We start from the raw sequence: 15,377 nt of genomic DNA on the forward strand, positions 1-15,377 counted from the left end.
GAGCAAACCTTCTACTCACCTTCTGGACTCCTGTTCTTCCCAAATGGAATATGTGAGCCTGTTTCTCCCCTGCTCGAAACTCTTCAAATTGGTTTCTCTGCATACACTGCTAGGCATTCAGTGTAGTAGTGATTTGTATACTCTAAAAACTTGTAAAACCAGTCACTGGCATTTAAAACTCGGGATGTTTTTAAATAAAAACCCAGATTCTCAGCTTATCTTGAAACATCAGATGAGGCCCACACTCCCACATGGCGCCAACTGAGAGGACCTGAGACACGGCTGATCCCTTCACGTGGAAGCACCTGCTCTCCAGTCGGACACGGTCCCCGCCCCTCCCAATTCTGTCCCTAACACTCAAGTACAGTATCAGTTGGCATTTTACTAAAGGCTTACACTGCTGTTTTACTGAGAGTAGTGTTATAAAGAAAGACAAATATTCCTTGGATGGTGCTATCAAAATGGGTAAAGAAAAGATTAACCAAGAAAGCTGACCTTTATTTTATTAATTTATGCTACCTGCTTGGTCTCTGTGGGCATTTGAGTTTGTTACTCCTGACCTACAAGACTCCACTCCATGAGGCCATCTATCCAGGCAAGGCTTACCGTGATCTCCCCCCTCCTAACCACTAGGCTTTCTCTCTCTCCTCCTCTGTCACACTGCTATACTCCTTTGCAACCTTGGTTCCCAGCATAGCAAACACTTCACAGTGCCCGGAATGCACTCTAAGCTAAATAATGTCTCTGTGCTTCTGTTTATCCTCTTTATCCTCTCTCTGAAAAGGTTTCTTCCTCCTTGTGTGCCTATGGAACACCTACTCAAGACTCAGCTCACAAATGGACTTATTTACAAAACAGAGATTGTCACAGACATAGAAAACAAACTTATGGTTAGCAGAGGAGATAGTGGGTGTGTGGCGGGGATAAATTAGGAGTTTGGGATTGACATATACACACTACTATATATAAAATAGGTAAACAAGGATCTACGGTAGAGCACAGGGAACTCTACTCAACAGCTTGTAATGACCTATAATGGAAAAGAATCTGAAAAAGAATGTATACACACACACACACACACACACACAAATATGTATAACTGAATCGCTTTGCTGTGCACTTGAAACTAACACAACATTGTAAATTAACTATACTTCAATAGAAAAAAGAAAATTATTTTCCCCCCACGCCACACACAAAGCCTCAGCTCAAACATGACCTTCTTTGTGGATCTTTTCCTGTCCTTGTCTCCTACCTCCCCAGGATTCAGCCTTTCTTTCGTTGTGGCATGCCACATCATTCTACTGTAGCACTGAAACACTTGATTGTACTTATTTGTTTCATCTTTGTCATCCCTGCTCTTTTGTAAATACCTTGCCCACACGAGTACTCATTCCCTTCTGCATTTCATAGTGCCATGGAAATACTTCCAGGCACCACGCATTGAAGGTATTGGGATCTCTCTAACTGGCTTCTAGTTTTGCCGACTCTTGGGGTTAAGCGATACACGGTACTCCCTCTGTGAGACATCCTGACTGACGCCCACCACGTGAGGAATGCCAGCTGTTAACAGGCCCACTTGCTACTGCTCTCACCAGGTGAGCTCTGGGACCCAGAGTCAACGAAAGCTATGCTAATTCTGCTTGTCAGTGTAAACAGGTAGTTGAATTAAACACCATATAAAATTATAAGAAGGGGGAGACTGCTTTAGAAAGACATAGACATACACACACTCATGAAATTAGGTGAAAGTGAGACAACCGTAAAAGAATGGGAAAAGCATAAACATCTAGGATTATACTCTGAGACTGCTTTCTGAGTATCTTTAATTTCTCAATCTACTTAAAGAAACCAAAGCTGGTGTGATTTAGGAAGAAAAATGTTCTAGAACTATAATCAGTGGACCAATTATAGAAAGAAAAGGCCTTGGTCTCATGTTAAAAGAGATGGAAAATAAAATTATCTTTATGGAACTTAAAATGAGGTGTTTAAGATATATATCATTTTATATGATTCCATACTTGAGCAAGAGCTTTGACTACCTGAGCAACTTCTGAGGCTGACCTGTGCCAGATACGAGGGCTTTTGTGTTACCTGTGTATCCTCCCCGACTAGATGTAAGCTCCATCACGAGCTCTGTTTGAGATAGGAGCTATCAAATTTTGACAAGCTCCTTTGAATCATTATCAACATTTCTTTAGAACCTATCATGAACTACAGACTCATGTCCCTATTATATATGTTTTAGAGTACTTATGATTCATATTTATTCAATGACTATTATATGCCAGACTTTAAGTACTTTATATATCAAGAGTGGATATAAAGAATACAAGGCACCAAATCCAGAATGAATTCAATGTACTGTGATTCTCCTACCTAGTATTTTTTAATTTTCTGGACTAAATATATGTAGAATCTATCTATCTGTCTGTCTGTCTGTCTATCTATCTATCTATCTATCTAATCAATAGACACTTGTATTTTCATTTTTTATGTGTTGATAGGAAAAAGAATGGCTAGGAAGGAAATTGAATGGCGTTGAGAAGTGTAGATAAAATGTGAATTTTGAGAACCAAAATTCATTTCAGTCTACTTAATGCTTTTGCAAGGATGTTGAAATGCTTGTAATAACTGCTGGGTTTGGAAACAGTTGAACTCTCTACCTCATGTATTTCCAATTATAGATATTACCAAGAATTAATTTTTTTCTTGGTGTAAAAATCTTAAATACTGCCATTCAAAGTATAACAGGGATATAAGAAATACTCAGTGAGTGATGGGGCAGACAGATAACAGAAAAATATACCTCTACTCAGTCCATTAAAATAATTCTTTAAAAATTGTTAAACTTTCAGGATAAATGATGATCTAATTTCAAGCATTGTCCCAGATATCTGTTTCTCTTCTGAGAGGTTCTTCTCTAAATAGCATTTTACTTTTAAAATGGGAAGCTTGTTAGGTAATTCTTCAACACAGCGTCAGGAAACCATTGTCTTCTCCAACCATTCATCTTATTATCACCCCGATGCCATATTGCTGGTTGTTGCTCCCGAATGTCATAGGAAGCACCTGCCATAAAACCAGTTGCTGAAAAGAACAGGAAGAAAATGCCTAAAATGTTGGCCTAAGTACTGCAGTCAATTCTCACTGCAATTTTTGCAATCATCACATAAGTACCCTTGATGTATAAGCGTTATGGACTTCTGCTCAGTGAAAACTGTGCCTGAAGCTTCAAAACTCTGCCTTAAAGAGACATCAATCTTACTGTCCACCAGATCCCTAAGGCCCATTGCTCCTCTTAAGTAGAAGTAAAATCTTTGTTATTTTTAGAGAGAAGACATTTTTCTCCAAACTTCTATTCATATAGGTGTGTTTGCTGACACTGCTGTTGAGCCTGAATGTTAGCTTTCTTTCCATATGTCGTAGCCTTAGAGTGCTTGCCAGAATTAAATGTGTTAGAGAAAATTAACCTGGTTTATTTTCATCAGAATGATTTGAATCCCACGCTGAAAACATTTTCATATCTTGCCAAGCCCATTTTTCCTAAAAATATTATTTATGGAAAATGCCAGCATTCAGTTCTTTCTTTACATTTTGCTAACACCATGTAAACTTTATTTACAGAATCTATGTTACTGAGTTAGCATTCAATAAGTCACAGAGGGAATTCCCTGGTGGTGCAGTGGTTAGGACTCTGCACGTCCACTGCAGGGGGCACGGGTTCCATCCCTGGTGGGGGAACTAAGATCCCACAAGCTGCGTGGCCCCCCCCCCCCCAAAAAAAGTCACAGAGAAGAGGTGTCTCTACTTACCTATTGGAATGACTGCTTTTCACCTAAGATTTGTACATTTCTCAGGGTAATGCCAATTTGAAGATTGCTGTAACGTGAATCACTCACATATAATGGGGAAAACACCTCTCAGGTTCAGGTTTTGATAAGCATGCTTCCACTACATCGCTTCTTCTTCTGGGCTTTGCAGGTGTTGCGTCTTCTGCCTGGAACCATGGCCCTGCCCTTGCCCTTCCTGCTTAACTCCTATAGTGAATGGCTCAGTTCTGACGTCCTCTCCTTTAGAAAGCCCTTTCAGACCATCCTCCCTAGACTCCTAAACAAACCCGTGCTCGTGTTCCTCCTGTGTTCTCCCATGGCACTCTAGACAGCCCTGCTGGAAAGGACAATCACAGTATTGCAACTCCGGGTTTATGTCTGTCTTCCAGATCAGAGTATAAATTCCTTGAGGGATTTTATAAGAAACAGTTCATATTTATTTATTTTTACCCCTTGCACATAATACAGTGTCTGATACAGAGAAGAGTTATCATAAAATTATTTTTATTTTCCTTTTTTATAAATAAGATAAGTGATAACTCATGAATAAATGAATAAACGGTCCATGGTCCAAGATGAAAAATACAGAAGGCAAAACAGACCAACTGTGGAGTTTCATTTTTTTTTAATGAGAATAATTGCAGTTCAAGAGTCATTCTGTTATTCATAGGAATATTAGGGAAAGTATGAAAAAATGAATGCGCATGAACCGTGGGAAAGTAGTTTCAAAGAATTCTGATAATCAAATGCACAAATCTTTGGGCCTAGCACTGTGAATCCAGGAATCTACCCTAAGAAAATCAGATAGGCATAGAAAGTTACATAAATAAGGCTATTCAATGTAGCACTGTTTATAATGGTGAGAAACTGGGGGGGAGGGGACTTAAATGTTAATCGATAGAGGATTGGCTAATGAATTCTACACCTGTGTACTAGAATATTATGTAGTCATTCGAACAGAGTAAAATAGCCCTTCAAACTTAATATGTCCAGAACCTAAGTCCTGACCTTCATCCCACAGCTCGCCTGCTTTTCTCTCAGTCGTTAATGGCACCATAATCCATTTAGGTGCTCAAGACTCTAATCTATGAGTCACCCTTGAACTCTTCCTTTCTCTCACCACTGCCTTTCCCTGAACTTTCCACACCCTGCACCCTACATTTGAACCATCATCAAGACGTGTTGGCTCTACTTACAAAACATATCCTTTATGTGTCACATTTCTCCACCACTACTGTAACAACCCTAGTCCCAGCTCAGCAGCTATTACTCTTTTAAAATAAAAACAGATCAAACCAGTTCCTGTTTCTAGGATCTATCCTACAGAGAGAAAAGCACCAGTATATAAAGATGCTCACTGCAGCTTTGTATGTATGAACACAGAGCTGGACTTAATGTGAATAGTTCATCAACAGGATAATAGTTTTATAAAGTATTTTATATTTTGTAAAGAACATGTTAGATCAATGGTGTTTGACCTGGAAGTTTAGCTATGATGTACTATTAATATTTTTTTTTAGGCTGCAGAGTACTATGTCTCTTGTGACTCCAAAGTTGTGAAATAAAGAACAAAAGCCTTTCAAAAGCAAAGCAAGCAAAAAATAATTGTTAAAAACATCATATATTTCCAATCATGATGCTATGAAACTAGAAATCAACTATGAAACTGCAAAAAAAAAATCATATAACATCATATAATTTCCTCACTTGAAATTCTCTAATGGCAACCCATCACACTGAAATAAAATCTGAGATCCCCACCCTAGCCTTCATGATCAGATCCTGCCTTCTTACCACACTCCCTCTCAAATCTATCTTCCACTTGCTCACAAATTGAATGCCCTTTGTGGTTGCCTGTTTTCTGTTCCGCAAACTTTCCAATGTTATTCCCAGCTTAGTCGTTGTACTAACTGCTCCTTGTCCTTATAACGCTCTTCTTCTAGATGGTCACATAGTCTCGGGTGAAATGAAACCCCCTCAATGCGCTCACCCCTGAGTGCCTAAAGTAGGTAGCCGTCATCCCTTTGTATTATCATCCCGCTCCCTGATATTTTCTTGTCTCCTCTCACTGAATAGAAGCTCCTTGAGGGCAGGATCCACACCTGCTTTATTTGCAACTAATAGTAGGCACTACTTGCTATCATTGAATGAGCTATATGGACTCACAGGGAGAAGGTAAAAATAAAACAGGTGGCAGAAAACTATTATATTATTGGGGAGGAGGGAGGGAATAACATTATTTGTATATCACAGAAATAAGACTCAAAGTATTTACAATAAATAGCTAAACAGAATTAACTCTAAGGGACAGGTTTCAGTGGACTTTAACTCTCCACTTTAAATATTTTTTTATTGCTTGAGGTTATTTTTTAATAAGCATGAATTACATTTATAATCTGAAGAAGCAATTAATAAATTTCATTCATTTTCCAGAGAAAAAGAGAGGTTGACTTGCTCCTTCACCAGCCGCTATGTATCTTCCTCTTCCCTTGTTCTCATGTAAATGCTAATCATTCAAGCATTATATCTGGACTTCTCATGAGGGGGCATGGAAATTACAGAAATTACTCAATTTCGACTGACCTGGTATCAGTAGGTCATTACTGCCAACGAAAGCAAAATAATTCCTGTAAGAAAATAATTGTTACAGGAAGCTTCAAAGCTTCATGTTGAGAAAGAAAGAGAAAGAGAAAAAAAGAAAGAAAGAAAGAAAGGAAGGAAGAAAGAAAGAAAGAAAGGAAGAAAGAAAGAAACAATTGGGAATTGGCCACAGCTTGCCAGATCCAGAGATGAAGCAGAATGAAAAAATTTTCAACCAACTCCAAATAAGGTAACAACAATCCTTAAGATCCTAACTACCATTTTCCTTTGAGTTATAAAGGCAACCATCTAAGCAGCATAAAAAGGCTTGTACTTTATACAAAGAGGTAAATTTATAAATAAACTAGACTGAATTTCAACAGAGATAAGTAATGAAAGGATAAAGAATAAATGATATGCAAATAAGAGAGAATGAGAACATTCACAGCTATGCCTGTTGAAAGCAAGAGAAACTACAAAAAAAATTATGCTGCCTAACAAATGAGAAATTGAAAATAATAAAATGGCTGACTCACTGACCTAATCTTTCCTATCTTAAAAAGGACGCTGAAGAAAACAGATGTGGAAAATTACACAGTAATAAAATCCTTGAAGAAAACCCAGTGGTGGTTATTTAATATAAGACTTTAAATATATACAAACAGATGGGCCAAAAACTGGAATATGCTGGCAGTTGAGAATACCATATTTAAAAATCAGCTTCACTTAGAAAGATTCTAATATAGTAGTAACATGAAAAGTAATATTTGTAATGATTTCAAAAAATTACTAAAAAATATATCAGTAGAACAATAGATTAATGCTATAGAAAAATCAGGATACACAAAAGAATAATTATTAAAGTTGGATGGTTGAGGACAGAACAGTAAGTATAATCTTAACTTTGCTAATTACTTGGTTTGATATTCTACTCATTCTACTTTTAAGATTTATCAAATTGTTCTGGAATAAAAAGCGGCAAAAAAAAAAAAAATCCAAAAAAGGAAATTGTAATGGATCTAGCTGGTATGAAGTCATGTATACCTGAGCAGGAGGAAACAGTTCAGGGCTGACTGATTTTGTCTTATTTAACCAATGACTAAATAATAATTATAATGGCTAACATTTTTTAAGCACTTATTATTGGCTGATGTTTGCTTTATATATAAATATATTCTTTTAACCTTTACAACATGATGCTAAGACGGTTTTATAGATGAAAAAACTAAAGCACAGAGAATTTAAGTCCAATGTTCTCAGCCTCAAAGCTAATAAGGGCTGAGCAACGATTTGAACCCAAGGCAGTCTGGCTCCAGGATCTGCTCTAAGACTGCCTTCCCTAGTAAATAAAAGGAAATAAAATAACTTGCTAATAGAATTTAATATTAAATTTGGCATATTACAAATACCAGCAAAGAAACTGCATTTATCTGAGTCAGAAATATGGATACAAGAATTTGAGACGGCCACATAACTTACAAGGGGTATAAGGAATTCAGAGGATGGTCAGAAATAAATTTCAATAGAACCATGAATAAAAAAGGAGCCAATATTCACTATTTTAATGTGACTTATTCTCAGCATTTTTGTTTACCAGGAGTGCTTCACCTATGAGTACACAGTAACTTTATATATTCAGTGAGGTCAGACATTTGAATATAATCTAAAATCCAAGGTAATGGGAAAGGGGCATTTCTTGAAATCTTCCATGTGTTTGCAACAAATCATCCAACAGCCCAGGCTGTAGACCTGATTTGTCTCACCCGCTCAGAGGAAATGGGGTCAATTATAACGTATGAATTCTTAGCCAAAGTCAGGAAAAAAACCAGGTAAGTGAAGAAATCTGTACTCTGGGCAGCGGAGTGGTAAGAATTAACATTAGGGTACCCCAAGAAATTAAGAAATCTAGCTAAGGACATAATAAAAGGAAAATCATGTCAGGTGGCGGTGCTATGGAAGTGAAGGTAGAATTTGAGAGAGAGGGAAACCAGTTCTACTAAACTATACTAAGGGGGCAGGGGGCCCGTTGCTAGTGGTGTGGCGAGACAACCCTAGTGTGTTGGAGTGTATGATTTCAGTCGCTCTGTCAAGGTGGAAACTAGAAGGTGTGGGGCAGAGGGGGCGTCACAGACCAGAGAAGTACAAAGGTAGGTACAGTAAGGGTTATGAAATGCATTTTTTAAAGGCGCCAGAAAGGTGGATTTACCATGAAGCTAAGCTAATGAAATATATATATATATATCCTTATAGTTTGTTTTTGTTTCATTTTATGCAGACCTCTGATTTTTTTTTTCCTTAAATATTGGGTTGGCCAAGAAGTTCGTTCGGGTTTTGCTGTACCATCTTATGAAAAACCTGAATAAACTTTTTGGCCAACCCAATAGAAGTCTCCGAAACTATACATGCTGTAGACCCCATGCCCTGGAGCCTTAATGAATGAAATAGATTCTCCTCACAATGTAATAAGCCTAGTTCTCACAGTTACTTTGCAGTTGAGGACGAATGGGAACAAGGGAAGAGGCGGCTGACAGGAAAGCAACGAGGCAGTCGTCCTCATATTCCATAATCGCTTTAAGGTAATTGTGGTTTTTCTGATTTTCTCCCTAGTTTAGTTAGATGCTCGGCAGATGCCTGTATATAACAGCATGACTGGACCAGTCGGTGAGGTCTTGCTGGTTGAAGAGTGAAGGTAAGCTGTGCTGAACAATGAGGGGATAAATTAAGGTTTAAAGACCAGTGAAAACGGATCTGAACAGAGCTTAGGGTTGCTTTCAATACCATGGAATTAGCAAAGGAGCAGGGCAGAGGACATTCAGGAGATAAGGGTAAAGTAAGTGGACGAAATAACCTGTAGCCTCCTTCTTTCCACGTGGAGTAAGGAATCTGTAAGGCCAGAGGAGCTCAGCCTGCAGGCTCATTGCTTTTTACAGCATTAGGCTGTGTGATGGGGCACATGTTAGCATTCCAGAATCCACATCCTGCTCTATCTGTAACGGGTTATAGTGAGACCTCAGTTACTACCATTCTATAACAATCAATCTTCACTTCTGTGTTTTCCTTCATTATCTGGCCCATAGCAGGCCTGGTCATGGTCCACTACTGAAATATAGGTATATTTTCATGACTCACAAGAAAGAGGTTCTCTATGCTGTTTCTGAAAAGACATTCTATTATCCTTTATACAGAAACAACAAGTTGATGAGGGGTTACTGACATACTAAAATGTAACTATATCCAAATTACAAATATATTTTTGATAGAATTGAGGCATACTTTGTTTTCATTTACCATGTCATATTATATTTCTTACTATATTTTTTACTCCAAAGACTCAGGGTGTTTTGTTTGATCAACATGAATGAATTTTATTGTGCAACTACTATGTAGCAGGCAGTAGAAAATGTGGGGTTTCAAAAATGAGTTCTTTATGGAATTTACTTAAAATTTTCAATAATAAAATTCTTTTACTAATTTAAGATTTAGATAAGACTTCGGCCACACTTTCTTCCTCTCATACATCACTGCCTTTTTGGTAGCGTTATGTCAAAGCAAGAAAATAAGTGCCCAGATTTACCAAAGTGGATCAGATACCACCAAGTAACACAACCCAAACTTCATAAGAAAAACTAGCTAACGTGAACCTAAGAGAATCTTGCACAGAGCCAGCAGTTATTATTACAAAGAACGCGTCCAAAAAGGATTGGAAAATCAGAGACAGATAATATCAAGTCTGCCAAACCAAAGGCAAATATTGTTAGAGGGAAGATTTGCATTGCTGATTTAACCAAACACATACTTGTAGCTCTAAGGATTCATGGAACCTAATTAACCTGCTTATCAAGAATGCTGCTTTCCCAATGCAATTTAAAGCACTTCATCAGGAGTTACTTTTTTTTTTTTTTTAAATTAAGCAGAATTCAAGTCAGGTATACTCCTAAATTGCTAGCAGTTGCCAAGTAAAAACACAGTTAGCGGCACAGCAGGATTTTAACTATTGAACTGCCTCAAAGTTTCTGATTTCCATAATCAGTGGAGGTTCAGTCCAACACCACAGGCAAGAGCTGCCTTTAGAGAGGAAATCTACACATGGCCTACGGGAGTGCTGCCCGACATTTCCACCAAAGCTCTAACTAAGGGGTGGGAAGTCCTAGCCCTGACGGTCTACAAACATTCTGAGGTCTCAAGGTTTATCTTTAAAATCTCCACAATTCATGTAATTTCATTGCGATGTAATGTATTTCCAAGTTTATTTTAATATAACCAACACTTACTGAATACTACTTGCTAAGAATTTTACATAAATTACCTTACTTCTCACAATAATAGGCCCTATGTCTATCACTATTTTGTAGTGAGGAAACTTCATGTCAGAAAAGTTAAGAAATATTCTTAAGCTTATGAAATGGAGATGGGATTTAAGCCACACAAGTTTCTATTTGTTCTTCTCCAGTATATTACAGTACACTGTTTTAAATCACTTTTCAGTTAAATGAGTTAACTCTTCCTCCTCTAGTTGCTTAAGTCAGAGGTCAGCAAACCTTTTCTGTAAAGGGCCACGCAATACATTTGTTAGGCTTTGTGGCCCATATATGGTCTTTGCTGGCTACTACAGCTCAGTTCTGCCACTGTAGTGTCACAGCAGCCATACGCGATCCTTAAACGAACGACGTGGCTGTATTCCAGTAAAATTATATTTACTGAAACGGGTGGCAGGCAGATTTGGGCGATAGCTTGTAAACTCTTAATATAAGTAAAATTCCTGTTCCAGACTGAATGCATATTTACCTTGTGGTTTTGTATAATTGCCTGTACTAGTCTGAGAACAGGTCATAAGAAAACTGATTTAAAAAAAAAAAAAAAAAGAAGCCAATGCCAAAAGGTAAGGGAAAGAGATTTGATTTTTCTATCTATCCTTTACCAACTAATTTAATGACGACGACAGGGAACCTGTATGTTCCTCCCCCTATTCCCTCAGCCATGGGTCCTCTGCTTCCACGGGGCCCAGGGACATTTCCTCAGCCTCTGGCATCCTGGACAGGCCACAGCGGGTCTTCCCATCACTTGTGACTCTCATCATGTAGGTGGTTGCCCCTTATCTTTCCACCTAATTGCAATCTACCCCTGCAGTCCAGTGAATTTACTAATTATCCCTTCCACATCTTTTATGTCACATCTCTATGTCTTCGCTCATGTTAGGAAAACTGCCCCACTCTCTCTGTTCACTGATTCCAATGGCTAATTCAAAAAATACTTTACTACGGTCCTAGTTCAAAATTCCTAGTCCTTTGATTCACCTCTAAAATATCAGTTTTTGCACATGCCAACTATACTTGTGTATTCTGTTTCAACTGTCGACTCACGTATTTCAAACACTACAACACTAATACCATAAAAGAATTAAGAGAATCCCTTAAGAGCTCATTGTCACTGGATAAAACTGGTAACTGGCAAAAGTAGTTAAGATTGATTTTAGAGATTTAGCTTTGTTTTTATGCTCTGAGTGATGAGAGTAAAGGGTAACCTTCTCTTTCACACAGAACTGGAAGGTAAAGGTTATTCCATCGTTCGACACTAATGACAGTTTGGGGTATCAAAATTAAGAAGCGGAGGTAGAAAAATATCATGGGGAGACTGAAATGTCTAAGCGTAGTAAAATAATGTACAGAAAATAAAATGAAATATGAATGACATTACAAATTCCTGTTAAGAAAGACTGTCATTGATTGGTAAGTGTTTCTTAACTAATTTCGTTAAAAAGAATAAGATATTCAAATTATTCATGTTTCTCGCATGTTACCAAGATCTTCCCTGAGACTACGAAGGAGGAAAAAACTGTCAGGAAATGTATGCTCAGGACAGTCTGGTGCTTTCTCATTAGTTCTTCATTGCTGTTCTTCTTTCACTCCTCTTTGGGTTTCATCACCATGCTCACGCTGTCTCACTCTTCTCTCTGTTGGTGGCAATAGTGTCCTCTCTATGATTTCCTCACTTCAATTTTAAAGAAGGTTGAAAAGGTCCCCTTATTCAATTTTTTTTTTTTGTCTTTACCTTGTTGCTGTTTGTGGCTTATTTCTCTCAAGTTGGCTAATAATAATATACAGTTGATCCTTGAACGACACTGGCTTGAACTGCGAGGGTCCACTCATACTCAGATTTCAATAGTAAATACTATAGCTCTACACCATCCAGGGTTGGTTGAATCCCCAGATGCAGAACCAGGGATACGGAGGAACCAGGGGTAAGGAGGGTCAACTATAAGTTACATGTGGGTCTGCACCTCTAACCCTGGCAGTGTTCAGGGTCAACTGCATTCCAATTTTTAAAAATTGATTTACCAAAAGAGATTCTGAAATGCTGTTTGAAGAACCTGTCTCTCTTAGGAGAGAATGTTAGAGACAACATGTTAACTTCATTTCCAAGCAAGCATTCAGAGTGGTTTCATTGCTCAAAGTGAGAGTTCAGAGTAAAGAAATACAGTCACCAATGAGGAGTTAATGTCTTTTAAAGAAAAAAAATCACACAAAGGATATTCAATAGTTGCATCAGTGTGGCAAATGATGCATATTCCACGCACTTCCAGGAAATTCACAATGCACACTCACACATTAGAGCCTCTGAGAAGGCCTGCATAAAGAAACATGTTAAATTCTAACGGTACCCCCAAACTTGTCTGACCCCTGAAACTTTTACCCCCAATACCTGTTACCATCTCTTAGAACTATTTCATGGAAAGCCGCCAGAGAAACTTTTGGAGAACTAATTAATAGTTTATTAAATTTAAGAGGCAATTTAAAATTTAGCTACATCCTGATGTATTTCTTCATATTCCTTCTGGAAATTCCTAATACAGTTGAATATATCAATCTAATACTACGGTTGAATACAATTCCTAATTCCTGATTGAATATATCAGCATTGATAGATGCTACAGTGAAAAATAAGAAGTTATGACTTGGAACTATTTATCAATGACCACAATAAATTCACAATGATCAGGGTGAAGCCTAGCCCTGCTTTTGCCATTAACTAACAGTGTGACTCTGGGATAGAGATTTAAAGTCTGGGAGCTTCGATTCACTTATATGTAAAGTGTGGCTAGACTTGCTCCATCTACCCAACTGGTACATTTGGAGAACGAAGTGCTCAAGATCAAGACCGAGAAGAATTTCTCATAAACAATGAAATTTTATAAAAGCAGAGAAAGTTATAAAAGTATAAAAAAGGAATATATTGCAAATAGAGCCTCAGTTTCCTTACAGATCCACACTAAATGCCATTATGATTTCTGCCTTTCTTGAACTCTGAGTAGAACACTGTCTTATAATCGCTAAAGATCTCATTTTACATAGTCAGAAAACCAATTTTTGTTTAGCCACTAATCATAATAATGTATCACCAATTTTTTTTTCAGAAAACACGTGGTAAAAATAAGAAATTCAGAAAACTTTGTTTAAAAGAAGAAAAGATTTATTGCAAAGTGGTTTGTGAGTAGTACGTACCACCTTACTCAAGGCTCTATTACGAATCCATCTGTGGCAACTCTTCATTCCCAGTGAATAAAGACAGTAGGGGTCTATATTCTCTGAGTCCTTCATTAAACTATTGATCCCTTTAGCATTATCCATAATGTTCCAGCAGCTCAGCACATCAACTGGTGAAGTGCTGGTCTCTCACTCCTTTCAATAACTTGCGCACTTTATGGAGAGGAAGTCACAATGATTTATTTACCTGACACTTTCCAGTCCGGATGTCGTACAGGGCCACTGAACCATGGCGAGCTCCAACTGCTATTCTGTGATTCCGCTCATAATAGCTGACCATGTAGAACCTGGATTGAACATTTTAACAACAAAAAAACCGAAAAAAACAGGTGAGATGACCTGCACATCAAAGTGGACAGCAGCACATTTCAAAGATTAAAGCCAGCTCTGATATATATTTTTAAATAACTATATGTATATCTGTAATTAATATATTGAGATTTTTCAAAAATGTTTCATTGTAGTAATTCTTAAAATCAACTGAAAGAAAAATGATGCAGAATACCGCTTAGGCCTGTTAATGATTATTTTCAATAGAAAACAACTTCTTAATTACAAACACCCTTGAATTTTGAAACAAGAGATAAGGGTCACATACAAAAAAGATTAAATATGAAAACTCAGTTTTGCTACAGTGACTATTCTGCAAATATTTCTATTTGAACAGAAATAGAAAAGATGAAAAGGCTTACATATTCAATCTAATTATGTTCTCATGGTTTATTACAGTGTTAAGGAATGCAAAATACTTTCCAGCAGAACAATCATAAAAAAGCTACATAAATATTAAGCTTAAACGTTCATATCCATAATTTGGAATGAAATTAGAAAGTTATCCACCAAAAAGTTATCTGGCAAATTCTCTAGAGTTTCTACATTTATCAGTTTATCTAAATGATAACTGTGACTATTGGTAGTATAAATAAGCATATTTGGTGATTTGGCATTGCATGAAAATAGGATTTAGGGAGGAGGCCTTGAAGGTCATAAAAGGTTGATTTATTTTTATTTGTTTACTTTTCTAGATTAATTTTCATGACGATCAAGTATTCGAGTTCCTGATCTATGCTTTGTTATGATTTAATGGCCATATGGCTAGAGCCTGGGAAGGTAAGAATAAAAATTATTAGAAGTGTAAATAAGGTATGAGTTTATGTCCCCAAAGAGTTTTGAATATGCCTTCCCATTATCTAGTCCTATAGTCTCAGTGAGCGTTACCCAGATAAATAAGTGGCCTACCCTCAATATTTCTGAGGATATTACATCAATTCTACTACACATTCCTTGCCTTTTTTCTCTTTGATTCCCTGCTACTAATCTAAATTTTCTGCTATTATTTTTTTAAAAGACAGGATGGGGAGGCAAAACAAATGACAGAAAAGAAATATCATTTCTCTAATGCTTTCTTGAGATTGATATAGAG

At 37.3% G+C, this 15,377-nt stretch overlaps 1 protein-coding gene across 2 annotated transcripts in view; it reads right to left on the bottom strand.

Moving 5' to 3' along the window:
- Positions 1-15,377, bottom strand: part of WDR7 (WD repeat domain 7) — a 365,561-nt gene that overhangs the window by 59,937 nt on the left and 290,247 nt on the right. For both annotated transcript variants that reach the window (XM_007191962.2, XM_007191960.2), the window contains one exon: positions 14,142-14,241. In XM_007191962.2, the coding sequence (XP_007192024.1) occupies positions 14,142-14,241 (100 nt within the window). The remainder of the gene's footprint in view (positions 1-14,141; positions 14,242-15,377) is intronic.

Source organism: Balaenoptera acutorostrata, chromosome 13, assembly GCF_949987535.1.
Source record: "Balaenoptera acutorostrata chromosome 13, mBalAcu1.1, whole genome shotgun sequence".
NCBI lineage: Eukaryota > Metazoa > Chordata > Mammalia > Artiodactyla > Balaenopteridae > Balaenoptera > Balaenoptera acutorostrata.